Genomic DNA, 20123 nt, shown 5'->3' with positions numbered 1-20123 from the left:
GGTCGGCCCCCTGCTCACGACTGGATGGCATTGTTCAGTTGTCAGCGCCCAAGTCAATCACTTTCCTTCCTATTCTGGTGTTGGTCCCGCCCAGGAAGATTTCGCCCTCAGTGTCCTCGTAGGATGAGTTCCATCCTTTCACTGCATTCTTGAAAGAGTTTTTAAATTTTACATAGAGCACTCCAAGGGAGTGCACTTGTATCCTAGCTCTGCCCCTGCTCTTATTGTTTTACTCCCCCCCAGATGCTTCCCGCCCTGTTCCGCATCCCGCTCCCTTGTTAAAGTTATTCCCTACTCCCTCCACCCAAGCACACCAAGATTGGCACGAAGACACTGGGCCAATGAGGGCCCAGTAAGGCCAAGTAAGGTTTTGAACTCCCCCTATAGTGAGGGCACAGGGGGTGAAAGGACTGCACTGCCCCTTCAGAAGGTACATTCTCTTGGGGCAGTGGGCAAGAAATTTGAGGTGATGCCCATAGTATGGTAATCTATGCTGCATGAAAGGGCTGCATGTAAAATGCAAGTTAAAGGCTGGAACTTTATGACTTCCCCCATTCCCAAATGTTCTTAATGTTGCTGAGAAAGGCTGGTTGGGGTATAAATACATCCATATGGGTACAGCTAACTCCATCCAGTGTGCTACTTTTAAAGCCCTTTAATTACAAAGGCATATGGAGGATTAACAAATACTACACATTGGAGTCCTTCTTTATCTTATGTGGCATTTCCTATACCCTGACTTATAGATATAGGATTTATTGTCTCTAAATAATATGTGTGTGACAGGAAGAGCTCCGACACCCTATGGGGTTATGAGGAGCCCTATGAAACAGGTAAAATACAGGGACAGAGGCGCTATGGAGGGATGGGGGTAGCGCTGAAGTATGGAAGTGGGGGACTCGGTGTAGAAGCAGGTCATTAGGAGTGGGAGCATGCAATAAAACTGCGGCCAAGTAGTCCCACAGAAATGCAAATACACGGTTGGTGTAAGTTTATTCATAAATGTAAATGTGGGATGTGTACTAATTTGATTGGGCCAAGTGTGGGGGTTATTTGTTGAAAGGTGAACACGCTTCCCTTTCTTGTCATCTTCCCTCCACAGGCGTATGCTGCCTGATTATAAAGCCATTTCTCCCCTTCTGACTGGCCTTTACCTCCCCCCTCCTATCATCCACTCTGTGCCCCTGTGGCCCACTAACGTTACCCTACTTCTCCCACACCCTCGCCACCTCTATCTCTGCCTGTAGATCTCTCCAATCTACCTTTGCGTGCTATCTTCCCCTCCTCTTACGCATTTCTCATTCCAGGAATCACGGCGTAAGAAAGGCAGACGCGTCTCTCCTTCACCCCTTTTGTCCAGCCCTTACTACCCCTCAATATGCTTTGAGCTATCGCCTCCTTCCAATCGCCACTTCACCTTTTTCTCCACCCCTCCATCACCCTCCTCTGCCTCTGTTCGCCCTTCCTTTCTTAACCTACCTACTAAAATCTTCCCGCCTCTCCAGCTGCTCCAACCCTTTCACATACGTGCTCTGCTTCCTGAAGTCCGAAGGTGATCCAGCTAACATCTACCCACCTCTCTCCGCAACCTCCATGGCTCTGCATTCACCCTCCAAAGTACAATTTCAAATACCAAGCAGGTTTCAAGAGACACACAATAATTTAATATAAATCAGTAGGAACGGTTCCACCACTGCATGATTGGCTTCACTACCAGCTTGGCTAGACATTACACAATGATGTATTGATGGATACAAAGATACTGAGTGCAAAGAAGGGGTCGCTAGGACCACCGCTCCTGCCTACAGCCGTGTCTGCTGTTACAATGCACCCTGCAGTTGGACCCCCTGCTTCATTTGTGCTCTCAGAGCTGGAGCAACTGATGCATTCGGTTCGGCCGTCCAACCTTGCGGGTGTGGCGTTCGCCAAATGCTGTGGCTAACCCGAAAGTCACAATGGTAATTAGGCAAATATTTGTGATGTCGCAAATGCTCACTGGATTCGGCCATAGTATGTGGCAAAGATGTTCAGTGCCAAACTGTTTCCTACTTTCCTTGCCTTTGGGCAAACTTTTCACCCCCTTTGCCATCTTTCTCCTAACACTGTGACTTTATTAGCTTTGCTCATAATACCTCAGATCTCTGAGCCTCTGTCGCATTCCCCTGTTAAACATTCAACTCCAGGGAAAAGAACTACAGGCCAAGGTTAAGAAAATACATATTCACCACTGATGGCTCAAATGTGAATGTGTGCCTCCATTTCATGTTCTTTGCAGACAACACAAGGTTGTACAGCAGTCTTTTATTACCTGGGACCTGTTCGGAATGAAGTGTCGATAAAAGAAAAAAACATAAATAGTGAAACGTTTTGATGCCGTTCTTCCAAAGCTTCAAAGGCTGCCAGACGATCACCTGACTCAGAAGTGCACTTCGTTCTCTGAAGTAAATGATCAAACCCACTTTACAATCTGCCAGCTGCTGCTTCTCATGTTTACAGCAGCAGTTACTGGCAGAGCCTGTCTGTGCAAACTGTAGGATTCGGCCTTTCTGATTGAAAAGACGTTCTCACAGTACGTGCTGCTTCGTAAAGCACGGCGGAAACTTCGTAAAGACATATACAGCCTCGGTCTGAGGGATCCAAGTTGCATTATATAGCAAGGGTACCGAGCGGAAGGAGCTTGTTTGGAAATCTGCAGAATTTTTGCCGGGCCAGTACCTCCTAGAGGCCGGTACAACTGCAAGGAGATGACCTCTGAAAGAATATGTTATTTTAGTTAATATATTTATATTGTGAGTGCAGTTGGCTTGGGTTAATGTGCATGCTCTTTACGTCTGTGCGCAACCTGTAAGTCTTAGATTTGAATGCTAGCAGATGCTCCCAGCTATTCATCCTTCCAAGGTTCATATAATTCCTAGGAATTGACTAGGGAGAATGTCCAAAACGTTTAGTGCTGGGTCCCCCAAAGCCTCAGGCAGCACTGTGTCATGACTAGGGTGACCAGATTTTGAAAAGCAAAAACCGAACCAGGTCAGACATAAAAGTAGGACTAAAGTTATTGCACATTTTTATATATGTATCTGTAGCAGGACCTCCACCCTGAGCCCCTTGCCCTCCTCTCCACTCTGTTTTCCCTCTGTTACAGCACTCAGCTGACCTCCTCCTGCCCCTGAAAGAAACGGATAATAAATTAAATCACTTCAGCGACATCTCTTAGAAGAAGAGCATAGATTCATTTCTGCTTTGCAAAATGACTTTATCTTTGTCCCAAAAGCCGGGTAATTTATTGAAAGTTAAGAAACGCGTCTGAACTGTTTCTCTGAACAACCGGAGCGTCCGGGGAAATCTGGGACTCCTGGTCACCTTAGTCACGACCCTCTTCGCGAACAACGTCACACAACACTTCTCCAATCTACACTATGCCCCCAGGGCCAGGTCCAGGCCCTTTGTTACATACACAATCCTACAGCCCTCTGTCCCCCTCAGGGGACGACCACAACCCTCAGCCAAGTGTCACTGAAGGTTCTTCCACAGAGGAGACACACATCCTGTCCTCGCACCGCCATCACTCTCCCGCCTCATTTCAACGGCTCGGCGTGCCCACTCTCCACGAGCACCCCTCCCCCAAGTGGAAGGATTAACGACCTGACAGATGATTATGAATAAAGCGGAGATCCTCTGCAGTGCGAAACAAAGGCCCATGCAGGGGGTCGAGCTCATGCTCCGACCCTGTCTTCACGATCATACGGCCGCGTCCTGAACATGGGTTGCCAGACCTCTGTTCCCTAGGCAGAGCCGTCCTTTGTTTCTCCTCAACTGTTATGGGGTGGTACGACTGGTTCCATTATCCACTAACAATGCATCTGTGTCAACCAAACAATAAAGCCCCTCCTGCCCCCGCCCTCATTGCTAGTCAAAAACGTATGGAAATAGCATACATGCTAGAAAGACGTACTCCTAAAAGAGGGCTGTGAGACACGCTGGGGATGCAATATACAAAACAGAGATAAATCCATGGGCATAGTAACTACTGTCAAATTAATCAGTATGAAGTTGATTACACAACAAACATTGGCAAATCCAATAGGTCTTGCCTTTGGGACCTACTTGACTTTGCCAATGGTTTTTAGCCTTGCTGTACTGCAGGCAAGCTGTTTTGACGCATGGCTAAAACAAACACACTGTAAAAAAAGAAACTATGGCTTGCACAGCTCCCATGCACACACCTAGATAATGACTGAAGTTTTTGTTTTAATTGAGCTAAATAGATCGGTAAATATAAAAAAAATAAGTAACATGAAAGTGTTTTTCTTAAAGCTCTGGTACAAGAGGAGCAAGGGAGTAGAGAAGCAACACGGATGGTGGAAAAGTACCGGTTGAGTGAATAACGTGGCAGGGAAAAGCACACTGGTGTGAAAGCAATGGAGGGGTGAAGTACACAAGGGCGAGTGTATCACAGAGAGGGGCAGGGAGAAGCACACGGGAAATAGGAAGCAACAAGGAGTGCAGGTGGAGATAAGTACAAGAGGGAGACAGCAGGAAAACACATGCCCTCCTATGGAGTTAACCACAAATAAAAAAAGCATTTGCAATACAATAGGTCTCGCATATTTCAAACAGTTGTCATCTTTTGACAGCGCCACAAGCAAAAACAAAAGAAAATATGAGAAGAACAACTTGGCAAAATAAAATAAAGGTAGCTTTAAAAAATAAAACTTTGCAATTTTGTGCCTGCCTGGCATGTTTTTGCCAGTCACAAGCCTTCTGTTTGAGGGCCACTCAAAGTTAAAAACAACAAATAGTACCTTGATCAGCCGGGAGCAGCAGACAGGCACTATTAAAGTTGCACCATTAGTGCTTGATCCCTGCTTCACACAGAGAAACGGAAGTGATGCCAGGGGTGCCTTAACAAATTACCAGGCTGTAAAGAAAAGTGCCACGCAAACCAACAAATGGTGAGCGACAGGCGGGCTCCAAGCCCTGTACTGAACACAGCAGAGACTCGCAGGCGAGACACATGTGCTAGCGCATGCACTCGGAAGGCTCGACCCTAAAAAAGTAATACTTGTAAAGCAAGCAGCAGAAGCAGAGAAGCCAGGTAATAAAGAGATGGTAAAAGAGGATATGCTCTATGAGGAGGACAAACACAAGATTGACAAGTTAGACATAAATGAGAAGCAGTCAAATGAGTGACATGAAAGTCGACCAATGGTAAGCAACGGCAGGACTCTAAACCCCTGTATGTTCTTGATAAACCCGAATATATCTCACAAAAGACAGCACATGTGCTGTATAGTCGGCTCAATCTAAAAATGGCACTACCACGACTCAAGCCTTCTCTATGGCTGCCCAAGTGTACTATTAAGCTCAAAAAGCTGCTACCTTGTATCGCAAATGACTTCTAAGCTACATAACCCAAATGGGCTTTAATCCTGTGATAAACTTACCCAGTACCAAAACACTAGTCCTTTGTCATACACAAAGACATTGCTACTACAAAACGTCATCTCAGCTGCACACCCCTTTACAAACAAGCAAACTCACAAAAGTACACAAAATGGCTTGATGCAATCTCCTATTTGTATTCAAGGCAGCAAGTGGCATGACCCCTAACTACCTGTATGACAACCTATTTAGTTACACACCTACTGACAATCTAAAAATAACAAACCATAATCTTCTAGTCACACCCAAACCACCCTGTGCTGCCTCGAAGTTCGATCCTTCTAACTCCTACATTTCGCCAATGGAGCTCCCTGTCTCCAAGCATTCTGTTAGCCTCCTGTCCCCAAGAGTTCAATGCAGTTATGGAAGGTAATCTCTAGAAGCTTAAAGGTTGTAAGTTAACACTGCCCAACTCCTAGCACTGTTTGTTTTTTAAATAATACTTAAATTATTGGGCATTTATGTGCTGTAATACATAATAACCTCTTTTGTAAAGCATTTGCTGCCACTATGTTGGTTGCTGTTTATTACCTCTTTACCCAAAGTAAACGTAATCAGTTTCCTGAGATCTGAAGAATGAACTGCTGAGCTGGCTCTTTCAGGATTCAACTTTGTTACCAACAAGTCACACACAGATGTCAGAATATTATTTTGAGAATATGTTTTGTGCTGAGGTCTGGCCAAAGAATTTTAGTTTAAGGTGATGTATGCTTAAAGTCTCTGTTTTGTTCTGTTTGTGTTTTGAGTGTGTAGACTTAGGGACATTACTTAAGTTGTAAAGGATGAGTGCTGGTGCCTGAAGCTGTGCCCAGAAGTTTGTGTCCAGTGCAATTAAATGTTGGCGCGTTGAACACCAAGGTGGTAGGGTTTAATCCACTACCAGACACTACCTGACCCTTCTTCTCCCTCTTGTAGTTTCACGCTTTCTGTTTGTGATGGTTTTACCATCTTTTTCTTCTTCAGTCTTAACAATCTGTGGGCCTGACTACAAGTTCCTCGTAATATTTCGACCCATGTGTAAACTCCTGCTGGCACACAAGTCAGAATTACGAGTTTGAAGGCACATGAACACAAAAAGAAGTATGGATGGTTTCATGGGACCCTGCCTCGCTCAGACCGGATGCCCCACTTATGCATAGATGCACAGACCTACAAAGAGAACACTCACCCAAGTACTCGGGATCCACTCTGGGAGAATAGAGGCCGAACTTGATGAAGATAGGGAGAAGGAAGCCGAAGCGCACCCACTCAATGACGTAGTGAGGAGGACGGTCCTCGTCGTAGGGTAGGAGGTCACACTTCAAGATCACACTTTCCCCAATGCGCCCAACCACAGCTCGGGACTCCTCCTTGGCAGCACCTATGGGAAACAAGAACACAAGAAATTTAGATATCCTGGGTATTTGGAAATTAATTTGTCAAAATTAAATTGTCACTAGAAGATTTATAACTTTATTCAGTCGCTCCTTCTTGATTTCTAGCCATTGGGTCAGCATTGAAAACCAGGGCCAGGACATTGTTGGTTGTATATCTGGTTAAGGGGGTATGTGGGGAGATGTAGTAGATGATAATAATTTGGCTGCAAGTCCCAATTGGAAATTGAAGCAAAACTTATTTTTTTCTCCAAAACACTACAAAACATTCTATTGTGATATCGTTGCTAGCAAAAGTCAAAGTAGTTTACATTTCATAATACAGGTCGTGGTTCCTTCCATTTGGTAAATCTTCGCTTAAACGAGAGAAAAATAACAGGGCTAAGACCTGGAAGGAAAACGCGTTACTGAGGACCAGCTTGCTGCAGGGGCGGGACCTTTGGCCCCTTTAAATCTGGAAAGCGCGCCCGCTTTGCGGGACGCGCAACTGAGGACCGGCTTGCTGCGGGGGCAGGACCTTTGGCCCCTTTAAATATGGAAAGCGCGCCCACTTCGCGGGACGTGCAACTGAGGACTGGCTTGCTGCGGGGGCGGGACCTTTGGCCCCTTTAAATCTGGAAAGCGCACCCGCTTCGCGGGACGCGCGCAGGCGAAGCCGGGGCCAAGGGCGGACCTGTCCTGTGCCCGTCTGTGACCGGTTGAGGCTGGGCCCCCCCTTTGAGGCTTGCAGACCAGGAGCCCTTGAGTGTCCAGCATTCAAGCATGAGAGGAGAAGCCATATTCTTGTCCTGCTAGCTGAGTAGTTTATCTATTCGCGTATTTACACCATTACACAGCACCTTCTGTGCTCTATTTACTGTTTGTTTTGGTTAATTTTGGGCGTTTTGCCCTATTATTATCTGAGCACAATGGGCAAAAGGAAGAACATCACATCTGGGGCTGAAGGAGTACATGCTGTGCCAATTCAATCATCAATAACCATCTATTTATCTACAGTTATGGTGGCCATTGAAACCGAAATTGGTCAAGTAGAAGAAAGGATTGGGGTAGCCAACAATTTAACTCAAAGAATCCCTTTAGAGCCTACGGTTCATATACAGACTTCAGATTCTTTAACTGCCCCTTCCAATTCTGGTCTGCCTCAACCCAAAGACAAATTTAACGTTTCGTACTCCCTAAAGTCCCCTAATGTATGTAATGAAGCCACTAAAGAACATTAAGCTGCTATTTCTCCTCCTTTTAAATAAAGGAAAGCTGGAGGACATCGTAAAAGCACCAAGCTGTTAAAACAAGCGCCGAGGGCTAAGGAACCTATTTCTTCATCTTTGGATGCCCCGGCTGATCACATTTTCCACGACAGGCCTACCACCAGGAGAATTGGGTTTGGATTGCAGGAATTTAAATGACAACTCTCTGCCCAACTTGGACCAAATTCTCAAACCGCTTTTCGTGGCTTTAGAGGAGAAATTAACATAATTAATTAATTTAAAATTCAAGCAACTACAAGAAACTGTTTCTAAATTTTTGTCTCAACAGTCCATTATAAAAACTGATTTAAATCCTGCGGTTTCTTCTATACAGGAAATTGTGTCTCATCCTAAAGATTTACAGCAAGATAATTCCTTAATGGATCACGATCAGATTTCGGCCCCCGTAAAACTACTTGTGGCTTTCATGGTGACTTACCCAAAGACCCTTTGCCGATTCTGACTGGCAGTACGACTACTTTGTTGAAACCTGATACTGCCTCTAGCCCTGGATCTTTCATCACTCCAATGGAGGTTTTACAGCTTCCGCCGGACAGTATGCCATATGTTTTAGTTTTAGCTAATGTGCCCCCTCTTGATTGTCCTCCGAAGGAAGATACTCGGGCTCTAATAAGGAAATGTGCACTCTGGATGAGGAGAAAACTTAGATATCAAGATGACTCAAATAACAGAATTATTATGGCAAGAAGGGTGAAGTGGGTAGATCTGTCTAAAAAAGCATATGAAGGTGATTGTTTAGTGATCAATTTTGGCAACCCTCATTTGGTTAACTATCTGCTGGTGACCCTGCCATTGTGTGCGAAGGGGGATGGTGGGATCAAAATTCACCACGTAAGTTTTTTCTATGAGCCGACTATTTTACCAATTCCCTCTATGAAGGTTCATTATGGATTAAATGTAGCTCCGTTAAAGGTACCACTATGGAACCCCACCTTCGACCTTGAAGATAATCAAAATTTGTCACCCCTGGATGCAAATGATTGACAAGTGGAGGGGAAGGGGTCTCGAATTGATACTCCGCAGGGAAATGAGATGGTGGGAGGGCACATATCTCTAGCATTATCAACAGGGTCTGACGAGCCAGTTATACTATTACAGGATGCAACAGATATTGCTATCATTAAGGAGCCAGGGAATAAGTGCCAGGAAAGCTTTAAATCTCTATCCTTAATTAGCTGGAACATTGCAGGGCTTCGATCCAAAGGTGGAAACTTAGAATGGTTGGAGTTTGTATCTACTTATGATATTATTTGTCTCCAAGAAACTTGGTCTACGACCCCTTTTTATTTGGATGGTTATTATTCTGTGTTTCAGCCAGCTCTCCAATCCATAGCGATGGTGGGCTTCTGGTACTCGTGTCTTTACTACTTCCAAAAATTAAGGTCTCTCTGATTTGGTCTTCTGCCTTTTTTATAGTGGTTTTATTATCAATGGCTGGTCGTAAGGATATCCTACTTTAAATTTTTTATAATAACATTCCGTGCAATGCTTTACCAGGAAGCCTTGAAGAGTTAACAGATTTTTTAGATTCTGTAGGAAAATTTCAGGATAGGGAATCTGATATGATCTGGGTCGGAGATTTTAATGTTCAGTTGTGTCAGTTGTGTAATCATGAATTACCTCATATATGTGGTGCCTCCATAGAAGGCAGAGAGTCATTTACACATTTTATTCACTCTAATTCAGGAAATGCTCTGAATTCCCTCATTTACAAATTTGACCTGGTTTTTGCAAGGGATACGACAAATAGTCAGATAAGGAAAATACCAACCTATACAGGGAGCATGAATGGTAGCATTATTGATTTTATCCTTATCTGCCCCTCACTCCAACGCAAAATTGTGGATTTTAAGATTATATCCCACTGTGCCAGTGACCATAATCCCCTGAGTATAAAACTAGCCCTTAAAACCAGGGTAGTTTTACCTAGGATAGAATGTAAGGGGAAAGTGGTCTTTCAAAGAAACTTTGGCCCCCGTATGAAGTGGGAGAGAATAAATTCAAACACTTTTCATGAGGAATTTATAACACAAAATAAGGTCCACATCAATACTTGTTTGTCTCTGCAACCTGTTTGTGCCTATCTTGTAACTGCTTATGAGTCTTTAAGTCGCGCTATTTCTGAGGCATTGACGTATGCTGAACACTCTAAAGCCGTAAAACCTCAACGCTGGTTAAACTCGGCCTGCACGATTGCCCACAGAGACTTAAAAATAGCTATTAAAACTATTCCATTTAACCGTGACTTAGTTATACAGGCTAGGGGTAGATATAAGTCAGTCCTTGAGGATAGGAGGAACGAAATACGTATCAGAGCATGGGAAGATCTCATGGCAGCCACAGAATTGAGGGACCCCTCTCAATTTTGGAAGTTGGTTAACCATCCATATTTTTCAGGACAGGTGAATAGGGAGGATGACTGTCAGATACCAGAGGGGGTTTGGGTAGAAAAATTTTCATCTGTATTTCAGTCCACAAATGGCCCTAATCATGGTACGGAGGGTCAAGGCTATTTGGCACTGGTTACTTCCATTCCAAATAAGAGTGGAATTTCATTTGAGATACACGAGATTGCCATAGCCATAAATAAAATGATACCAGGGAAAGCCCCCGGCACTGATGGGGTACCAGTGGACTTATTCAAATCTCTACCTGAGTTGTGGGTTCCGATAATCACAAATGGTCTGAATAGTGCCATTCAAAGCTCTATTCCTTCATCATGGCTAATGGCAATAATTATCCAGATATTTAAAAAAGGTAATAGGCTTGACCCCTTTTGTTACAGACCCATTTCTCTCATTGACTCTACGGCAAAGATCCTGGGGAGTGTCATCTTGAATCGGCTCGAGGAGTGGGTGGCAAGTACAAATATCCTATCGCCAATTCAATATGGGTTTAGGCCTGGATTAGGTCCTAAACTTGCACCTTATTCTTAGCAAATATGTCATTGCTAAAAGGGAATCCATTGACTTAGCTTTTATAGACCTATCCAGTGCATTTGAGACGGTGAACAGAGTGAAATTGTGGGCGCTAATGGACACAATGGGGGTTGAGCAAGATTTGCTGGATCTGATCAAACGTTTATACTCTAATCTTACTATCTCAATTCAGTTTGGTCAACATGGTGAAAGGTCCCATCTTCTTGCATCCAATCGGGGTGTAAGACAGGGCTGTAGTTTGGCACCTTTTTTTTATTTCTGCTATACATTAACGGCTTATACAGTTATTTAGCTCAAAACGGTAAGGATTTCCCAAGAATGAGTTTTAGACAATTGCCGATTTTATTGTATGCTGACGATGCCGTTTTAATAGCCCGTACGGCTAATGGTCTACAGACAGTTTTGGATCTTTTTTTAACGTATACAGAAGAGCTTGATCTGAAAGTTAATTTTAAAAAGTCACATGTAATGATCTGTGGCCCTAGAAATACACATACCAAATGTTTTAAAATGGGGGGGGGAACACCTTTACAAAGGTAAAAGATTTTTGTTATTTAGGTCTGTACCTAAGCTCCTCTTTGACATGGAAACCCCACTTGAATTTTAAGCTCCAACAAATGGAAAGAAATGTTGAAGCAATTTTTCGCTTTGCTCGTAGACTAGGGCACAGACCAGTACATCAGATCATCACATGCTATAAATCCAAATGTGTTTCGGCGGCAATTTATGGGGGGGGCCTTTGGGGATATACCTGCTCAATTACATTACAACGGGTGGAGAATAAATTTCTTCATCGGCTACTTATGGTACCCAAGAATGTAGCGAATATCAGTATGGTCAAATCCGGCAGCCATTTTAACACAGGACTGTGTAAAAGATTGTTCTTCATTAGCAAACCACAACAAAATTCCATGGTTACATTTGATTCAAAATTGTTTTCGGAAATTGGACCTGGAGTTTATGTATATTAATCCGGAGCTTATGCCTGCCAACGCGAAGGAAATTGTAAAATTCCGTCACAAGGAGTATGTCATGAATCTTAGATACCAAGTGGCAGAAAAATTGAGATCCTTTGAGTTATATGTACACATTTCATCTTCAAACTGGATAGAACCCTATTTTGTTTGGTTTCCGCTTCCCTCCCTATATTCTTTACTTGTACTTTTTAGATTTAATATGATTCATTTTAGAGTGGTGTTTCCAACAAAATGTGTGGGAAAAAATATTACCGCCATGTCCTTGCGACAACTTTTTGAAACAAACCACTTGTCACTTTATTCTATTTTGCTCACTGTACTCCGTTCCTAGGAAGACTTTTATATTACTAATTTTGCGCAACTTACATACTCTTTCTTATAAGGAAGGATTGATTGGCATACAAAGTCTCTCATCTAAACAAACGTGTAGTTCTATTCTAAGTTTTATCAAATCAGTTATTGTTATTAGAAATCAATATGAATTAGTTGATGTGACTATTTGTGAGCGCAATTTTAAATACTGTTTTATTGCTGCATATGATCTTATAAGAACTAACTATTATCCTGATCTAGAAGGGCTAAGGGACTCGTTTGTATATTTAGTTTTGTAAATTAGCAGATTGAAGAAGTTCGTTTTTAGAGTTAAGTAATAAGTATTGTTTTTTCTTATGGTGATATATTTATATGCATGTGTACTTTTATGGCAGTATGCCAAATAAAGTTTTTCTGACACAATACATATTGTTTTAAAATCCTAAATGATAAAATGAAAACTACAAACCATGAATACAAAAAATCACATTAATAAAATGACAATATAACATACATGAAGTAGATAACACTTTGATTTCTTTGGTCATCCGTTGATACAAGAGTCACCCCACAATATGTATGGTATCGACTATACTTTTCTTTGGCACAAATGGTTATTGCTAAATTTTTTCAGTCTAGCTCAAATACCAGAAAACTTTGTGTATGTGTCTGCACACGTGTGGCATGCACCCATACCATGTTTGCCTAGGAGAAAAAGTAAAGAACAGCTAACTAAAATAACATGGAGAGAGAACATAATTTGAAAAAGCCTAAAGACAAAGGCTCACAAAACATTTATTCAGTAGATAAACTTTTTGTAGCAAACGTTTGCTTAAATAAATGGATACACTGGTCAGGTTTGTTTCTGATGCACTCGTTAAGAAGAAATTCTACTGGGATTATAAATAAGCACTTGATGTGCTAGACTGGGTGAAATGTAACAGCACTGCTACCAGTGCCAATGGCCACCAACGTGGCCATATGGCTAACACAATGGTTCTCTGTTGATTTTATTCTAAGAGTAAGGAACAGCGAAATGTGGAAGACCTACCGCTGCCCTTAAAGGACAGCAGTAGAAGGATAATCAGGGACATAGCTGGAGGGGATGTTTGGGGTTTTGAAACCTTCCATATAAATGAATTTAAAGTTCACCACTTGTGTGTGACAGCCCAAAGTCAGGTCTCTTATGTCTGTGTTGGTTTTTCTTTGATGCAAAGAGAACTTTCATATTTTAAATCGTGGTTTCGCCCTAATTTCCAGCAAAAAGTACTAAATCTTTCCCATGATAGAAACTACTACGTACAGGTGCAGTTTTACTGCTTTTCAAATTCACTTACATTGGTAGGAGTAGGCTTGGAATGCTGCACCAGTCGCAGATTCCCATTCATACTACTAGCAATGGAATGAGACATTTTGGTCAGGTAACATTTTTGAACGCTATGATTCCCAAAACGCTCATTGTAGATAAAGTACATTTCATCATTGTGAGAGACTGCTGGACTTTTCTTATATGGGGATCAATTGTCTCTGTGGAGAATCCCCGTTTCTCCACAAGATTTTGGGGTGTTACATTGTCCGCCCTACCCTGAAAGAGAAATCACTTCAGTGCTTTGCAGACGTAGCGCTCTGACAACGTCCAAGGTGCAAGAGGGTCAAAGAGGAGTTTGTGAATGCCGAGAGACTCACAAGTGTGTGGCATTCACACACTCGCCAGGAGATGAAGTTGAATCACCCGATAACTGAACAGAGTTATGATAGACAATTATGAAATACAAAATGCTAGGTATCCTTTGATGGATACTTGACGTGGATACATTTTCTTACATTCTGGCCTTGTGAATTGGGCCCATTATATATATATATTAATATACTGCGGAATGGAGTAGTGATCGGTAAATATTAATGGCCTTTTTTTTGTTTTGTTTTTAGGACAGTGGTGTTTGTCGTTGGAAAGCAGGGCCAAAGAAGACAACCAGGCTGGTATTTCTATGCTTCACATAATGCCTCATGTGACACTACTGGTGAAAAGCTTAAGGAATGTGTGTGTGTGCTGCACAAATCTGTGCATAGTCTGCTCGATGTCCATTTGGATGAGAATACAATAGCTCTGGCCTAACGTTGCATGACACCTGCAGGCCGGGGCTTTGAATGTTAGTAAGGCAGCGCAGCAGATACACAACCGCTTGAATCCCATTCGCCTAGTGCAAGGCAATGCAGGTAAGGAATAAACTGGTGGACATGGAGGGGCATTCAAAATCCAATGGAACTAAGCACCTGGAAATGTGGGAGGAAGAACCGGTTGGTTCCAGAAAGGTTGTTTCTGAACAGCTGGCAGTGTACGGAGTCTGATTCAGTGCTGAGGGGAAAGGCACCGATGTGTGAGGCATCTATGAGGTCGCAAAGGCACAACAGGCGCTGTGTGTTTTGCAATGCTTTAAGAGAAATGCTTAGAACCTTACACAGCTCCAGGTTTGACCTGGTTGCATATTTACATGTTCTGCCCTTAGAGTGCTGCTAAAGTAGCAATTAAAGCACAGAGCCATTACACAGGCGCTGGGGACCACAAAGTATTCACTGGGGTTAATCTATAACTTCGTTGTGATTAATGTTATGGACAGTATTTCACAATAGCCCTCGGTGCAAGCAAATAAAATCCATTTCCTGATCACTTTGTACAAGTATGTTGTAAACATGAAGGTAATGTGAAGGTGACCTGGGGTAAGAGACTCAACAACACCTCGTCCACAGAAGCAGCAATCAACGAAGGCGTGGAGGGGTGATAATTTATGGTAGGGGCCCTATATGTTTTGCAAGCATATGCAATACGAAAAATGGCACAAATATATCATTTAGTGGACCATCATCCTGGACGCACCTGTCCTGGTAATGAAATGCACTCCTTTTTATGTGCTTGTGTATCTGTGATCTGGTAAAACGCTGTCACACACTGGCCTATTGTAGTGTGTTGTGGTCCAATGGATAAACACGAATGGAAAACAAGAGGATGGTGAAACAGCTAAAGCTCTTGGAAATATCTAAAATAACACCACAACAATCTTAAAAATAATAATTTGTCAATCAAATGACTTAAGTTATGCTAAGAAGTGTGAAAATATACCAAGTCTCCTTACAAAGAAACACCATAAAAACCTTGCAAATAAACACCAGAGATGTGTTTCGGACAGTTAATACAAAGATTATAAAAATATAAAAATGCACACTGGGATTTTCATTTCACTACTCATAATGCTCCCTGTGGACACGGATAATGGGGCAAAGGTGCTGTATACTTGACACTTCCATTCAGCCCACACCTCTCAAGTATCTTCTTCGCACTACTGGTGAACTTGTATTGGAAAATTAATATAACAAAACCCCTACCACTGGATATCCCCTACGCAGCTGTAGGGAGGGGCTGGGCAGAGAAAATCCTGTGACAACATATGAGGGGGGAGACAAAATGCAGAATACCACTTCACCGACTCACCTGCCACTAACCAACCACTCATGACACAACCAGATGGATTACAACACTGACATTTTCAATGGCACTGAACTCAAACACTCATTTAATGTAGCCAAGAATACAGAAGGGCTAGTCCTGTCGTTCTTTAAATATTACACTTCTTTACCTTCATGGAAGGACTAGCTTTTTTTCCTGCTACTAAACAAATGGCAAGTCTTTTAGTTAGTAAGCCCCTGAAACAAACTACATTCACCACACATAGAAAATGCCCATTGAGGTCTTTGGTTGTGCAGGACATTTCATAATGGAGGAGTACATTTCACTATCCCCTGGGAGTGGGGCATTCTGGTAGGGGAAGTGAGAGGTTAGTTTGAGGACGCCCTACCTGATACATGGCCCCTGTACCTGTTTTTCCCTGCATCTCTAGTTTCAATGACTTGCTCTCCGCTTCTGTAAGGTGAGGTGTACAGAAAGCTGGAGACTAAGGCCCACATTATGAGTTCGGCGGGCGGCACAAGCTGCCCATTGAACTCATCCCACCGGAAGACCGCTAGTGCAGTCATCACCCTGCCCACCCTATTAAGCGTTCACTGCGGGGCCGGCAGGTGGAAACATTCTTTCCCAAGTGCATGGGCAATGCAGGGGACCCCAGCCACCCGCTCCCCCTCTCCCCCGAGTCATCCATTCCGCCAGCCTTTCCCTACCGGTGTAAACCGCCATGAAAAGGCTGGCGGAAGGGGACTCATAATCCCCAGGGTGGAGCTCATGCATGGCCACCCTCGAGGATTACCAACGCTGTGACCGTCAGGCTGCTGACTGGCGGCAGCCTGGCGGTGTTTCGACCATGGCAGCTCCGCCATGTTCATAATATGGCGGATGGACCGCCACGACCGCGGCGGTCCGCCCGCCACCGTGAGTCTGGCCTCATAATGAGGGCCTGAGTATAGATCTCATGGTCAGAGCCAGCCCAAATAAACGTGTCACATCATCACTTTGCATGATAGCATCAACACATAATGTGAACTGATTGGCTGCTGATCAAGTGGGATCATCATTCATTTGGCTACGAGTATCTTCTCTGGTATGGTGCGTTGTAGGTATTGTAGGCCCATAAGTGTTGTATGGGATGCTGACAAACATGGGCAGCGTAATATTGATATTCTTAGGACTCATATTTCGCACCACGACTTAGAAAGACAACAGAAAACATTCTTATGCTTCACGCCTATCATTCACTTTTTATGAGCTGCACAAATGGAGGTTAATGTTTTTGGTGGGAACAAATTTACGAGGTCAAAACAATTGGAAAATGAGTGCTCCCTCCTTTGAAATGGAGCATTTGTGCACGTTTACTTGCAAAAAGTGAAACCTGAGAAATGCCAATAATTTATTTATATCTTTCAATAATACTATATTTATATTGGTATTTGTACACAGGAGACTCCTATGAGCCAGAAGCTACGCCTGTGACAACTTTCCAAAAGGTTTTTTACTTACATTTCCCTACATCCACACCCAATGCACAAATAGAGTAAGGATCAGTAGAGGAGAAAAGGAATACTTTAGGGATTGTTTAGGTCTTGAGGAAAGCCCTTCATCCCCTGGAAGTACTGGGGAAGGTCTTAAACATAGAGATCAAAACCATAGTGCTATAAAGGGTCCCTATACCTCTAGTCATCCATCACCTTTGCCTTCTTTACCTCATGTATAGGAGACACCTTTAAAATATTTTCTATCCAATGACATATTTTTGACATCATATCCTGATCCCCAACCATATACTCCACTCACACCAAATACTAACTCAGAGCTAAAATCAACCCAGCTTGCAACATCTGTTTTGGCTGAAGGAGCAACCCAGAACTGTGAAGCATGCTAACTATTGTGTGTGAGGGGTGTAGGTCTTTCAGGCTAAATAAATAAAATTCAACAGAAAACTATTGGGGCTTGTTTTGTTGAAGCTTTCCATATTCCAGACTTGAGATTCATTAATTTTTGTGTTAATATAGGACGTGTGCATGTACCAAAAACACATCTACTTAGAAGTCTGAATCCTCCTCTAATGCATTCCGAAGCAAGGCTACATGCACATACCTATCCCTCACAAAAGTCTACTCACAACACACACTGCATGAGGCATAGACGAAAACAAAATATATCCAGATGATGGCTGAATCTACCATTACTGTATCCTCATGCAAGTGCTACACCGAGATACTACCTAACCTGTAAAAAGTCTCTGGCTTACCCTCCCTCTCGCCCCAAATGCAGACCCATGTAGTATCACACAGATAGCCTCAGTGATTTACTCCTGGCAGATCTTCAACCGGCCATGCCATATCACGTAAAAAGGCTGCCAAACACCCGTGAATTATTATTCAGGAAGCCCGCAAAGCTGCCTCCCATAGGCAGTCATGTTCTTAGAGAAGGCTGGTACGGGGGTTAAGAGAGAAGAAATAACCCTTTTAGTGGCAAGTGATCATTGCTTTCTTTAAACAAATGTTCTGCTCTATACACATGCCCAGGTCCTTGACACTTCTATTCCATGCCTAGGGCAATTGAGGTAGAGACTAAAGTAACAAATCCTCTTACCTTCAGTTACGTAGATGTTGACCAGGCCAAGACAGGCAATCCATAAACACCAATGCATAGCACAGACACCTCGGTTTGAAGTTCAGACTGTCCAAAGTCTTCCTTTTCCAGTTTAACGTGATGAATATCACCCCTCCTGCTGAATCGAAAACAGAGTACAGTGCACCAAGTGTCCACGTCCTCTCTTTTTTTGTTTTCAAAAAGAAAGTTCCATCAGGTAGAGGTCTGTTGTTACGTAATGCTTCAAGACAAATATGGAGAAGGGCTATATGGAGTCCTCCACCTTCGCGCTCCCGCGCAGCCTTCTCAGACAGAAAATACACCAAACAGTTTTTAGAGAAGATCCACTCAATCATTGAATTTCTAAAGCCAGGTTTACGAATGAAACACTTTGGTTGATCAATCCTCAAAACCAACTTTTACATCTCAGGCTGTGCTGCTCCAGCAGGCTCGTTCATCTGACTTCCTGGAGTAGGGTTACCAGGGATGAAGATCTACAAGTAAAAGAAACAAAAGAAATGTCAGAGGGAAAGTTGAAATGGGTGTAAAATGGCAGGTAACCCATCGATGAAGAAGAGCACTGCCATTTCATATGGACTTGTTATACATTATGTCCTTTCATGTCGTGTAGGAGATAAGATTACACAAACTTCACAAACAGATTTATTTATTAATCATGTGTGCACCTTTCCATGTGTGGAAAACAGGTCATGGTTTATGTGCTAAAAATAAAATAAAAAAGTGTGACAAAAGAGAAAAATGATGCCACATCCGATGGGGTGGAAAATGGAACAGACAGCGCACTATACAGCGGACTCAGGCAAGAAGCCAAGCTTGAGTGTTTAGGTGGGAAGCACATGCATTCTCTGGCCTCACATTGAGTACCTTGTCAATAGGCCTGGGAGTAATTTTACTTATGCTGGAGTAATTTAGGTTATTTCACGTTACCCTTGGACGCAGGATTGCCGATAATAACTCGATCACGTCTGCTCCTGTAATTAAGAGCAGTTTGGAGGGAAAATCCTACCACAAAAGCCCAGTTAGTAAGGGCTGCTCACGCTGCTGTTCATGTCCTATTACATTTAGTACTATGTTCTTAGTGTAATATGCATCCTAGCATCCATTTTTGATGTAAGGGTGCATTTTGTGCTAAGAAACTAGCACTACATTCCAGGTGTACGTTGTGGGACAATCCTACCCCAAGTACACATTTAGCAAGCGCAAATAGCACTGCTATTCATGTTCTGCTGCATTTAGCTCTATTTCTTTGCATAAAGTGCATCCCCTTATCCATAGTGATCAAATGCAGAATCTTCAGGTATTTCCATTTGATTACGCTACACGTAATTAATCGAGGTATGCCCCCTCCTACTTGTCACAGATCCACACCGACCAAACAACCACATTATTTAAATGTCAGTACTACACAATTATACTAACAGCAGAATGCGTACTATAAAAATCTTTCCAATATAAGTAGAGTATGGAGGGCTGTGTAAGAAGTTGCAGGGCACTTAAGGCAAGTGCAAGGATGATTGAGGCAGCTCATTATAAGAAAGAAAGGTTTGGTGTTTTATTGTTTTGAGAACGAATTAAACAAAGAAAGCTTATGCCAGAACTACTTGCCGGAGAAAACCAATTTCTTAAGTCAAGAAGTGAGCATAAATCTGTACCACTTTTACAGCCAAAACAGTACGTCAGAGAGAGAGAGAGAGAATGGAATGGTAGAGGCAAAGATATATGGAATCCTCTTT

The 20123-nt window shown here is 42.9% G+C and overlaps 1 protein-coding gene across 2 annotated transcripts in view; it reads right to left on the bottom strand.

Annotated features, from left to right (window-relative positions):
• The window catches only part of IGSF9 (immunoglobulin superfamily member 9), a 466550-nt gene extending 447995 nt beyond the window's left edge, over window positions 1–18555 (bottom strand). For both annotated transcript variants that reach the window (XM_069217763.1, XM_069217765.1), the window contains exons 1-2: window positions 18370–18555; window positions 6611–6802 (exon numbers count right to left, since the gene is read on the bottom strand). In XM_069217763.1, the coding sequence (XP_069073864.1) occupies window positions 6611–6802; window positions 18370–18427 (250 nt within the window). In that variant the 5' untranslated portion in view covers window positions 18428–18555. The remainder of the gene's footprint in view (window positions 1–6610; window positions 6803–18369) is intronic.
• Between the last annotated feature and the right edge of the window lie 1568 nt (window positions 18556–20123).

This window comes from Pleurodeles waltl, chromosome 12 (assembly GCF_031143425.1).
Source record: "Pleurodeles waltl isolate 20211129_DDA chromosome 12, aPleWal1.hap1.20221129, whole genome shotgun sequence".
NCBI lineage: Eukaryota > Metazoa > Chordata > Amphibia > Caudata > Salamandridae > Pleurodeles > Pleurodeles waltl.
This window is presented reverse-complemented; position numbering and strand designations above follow the sequence as displayed.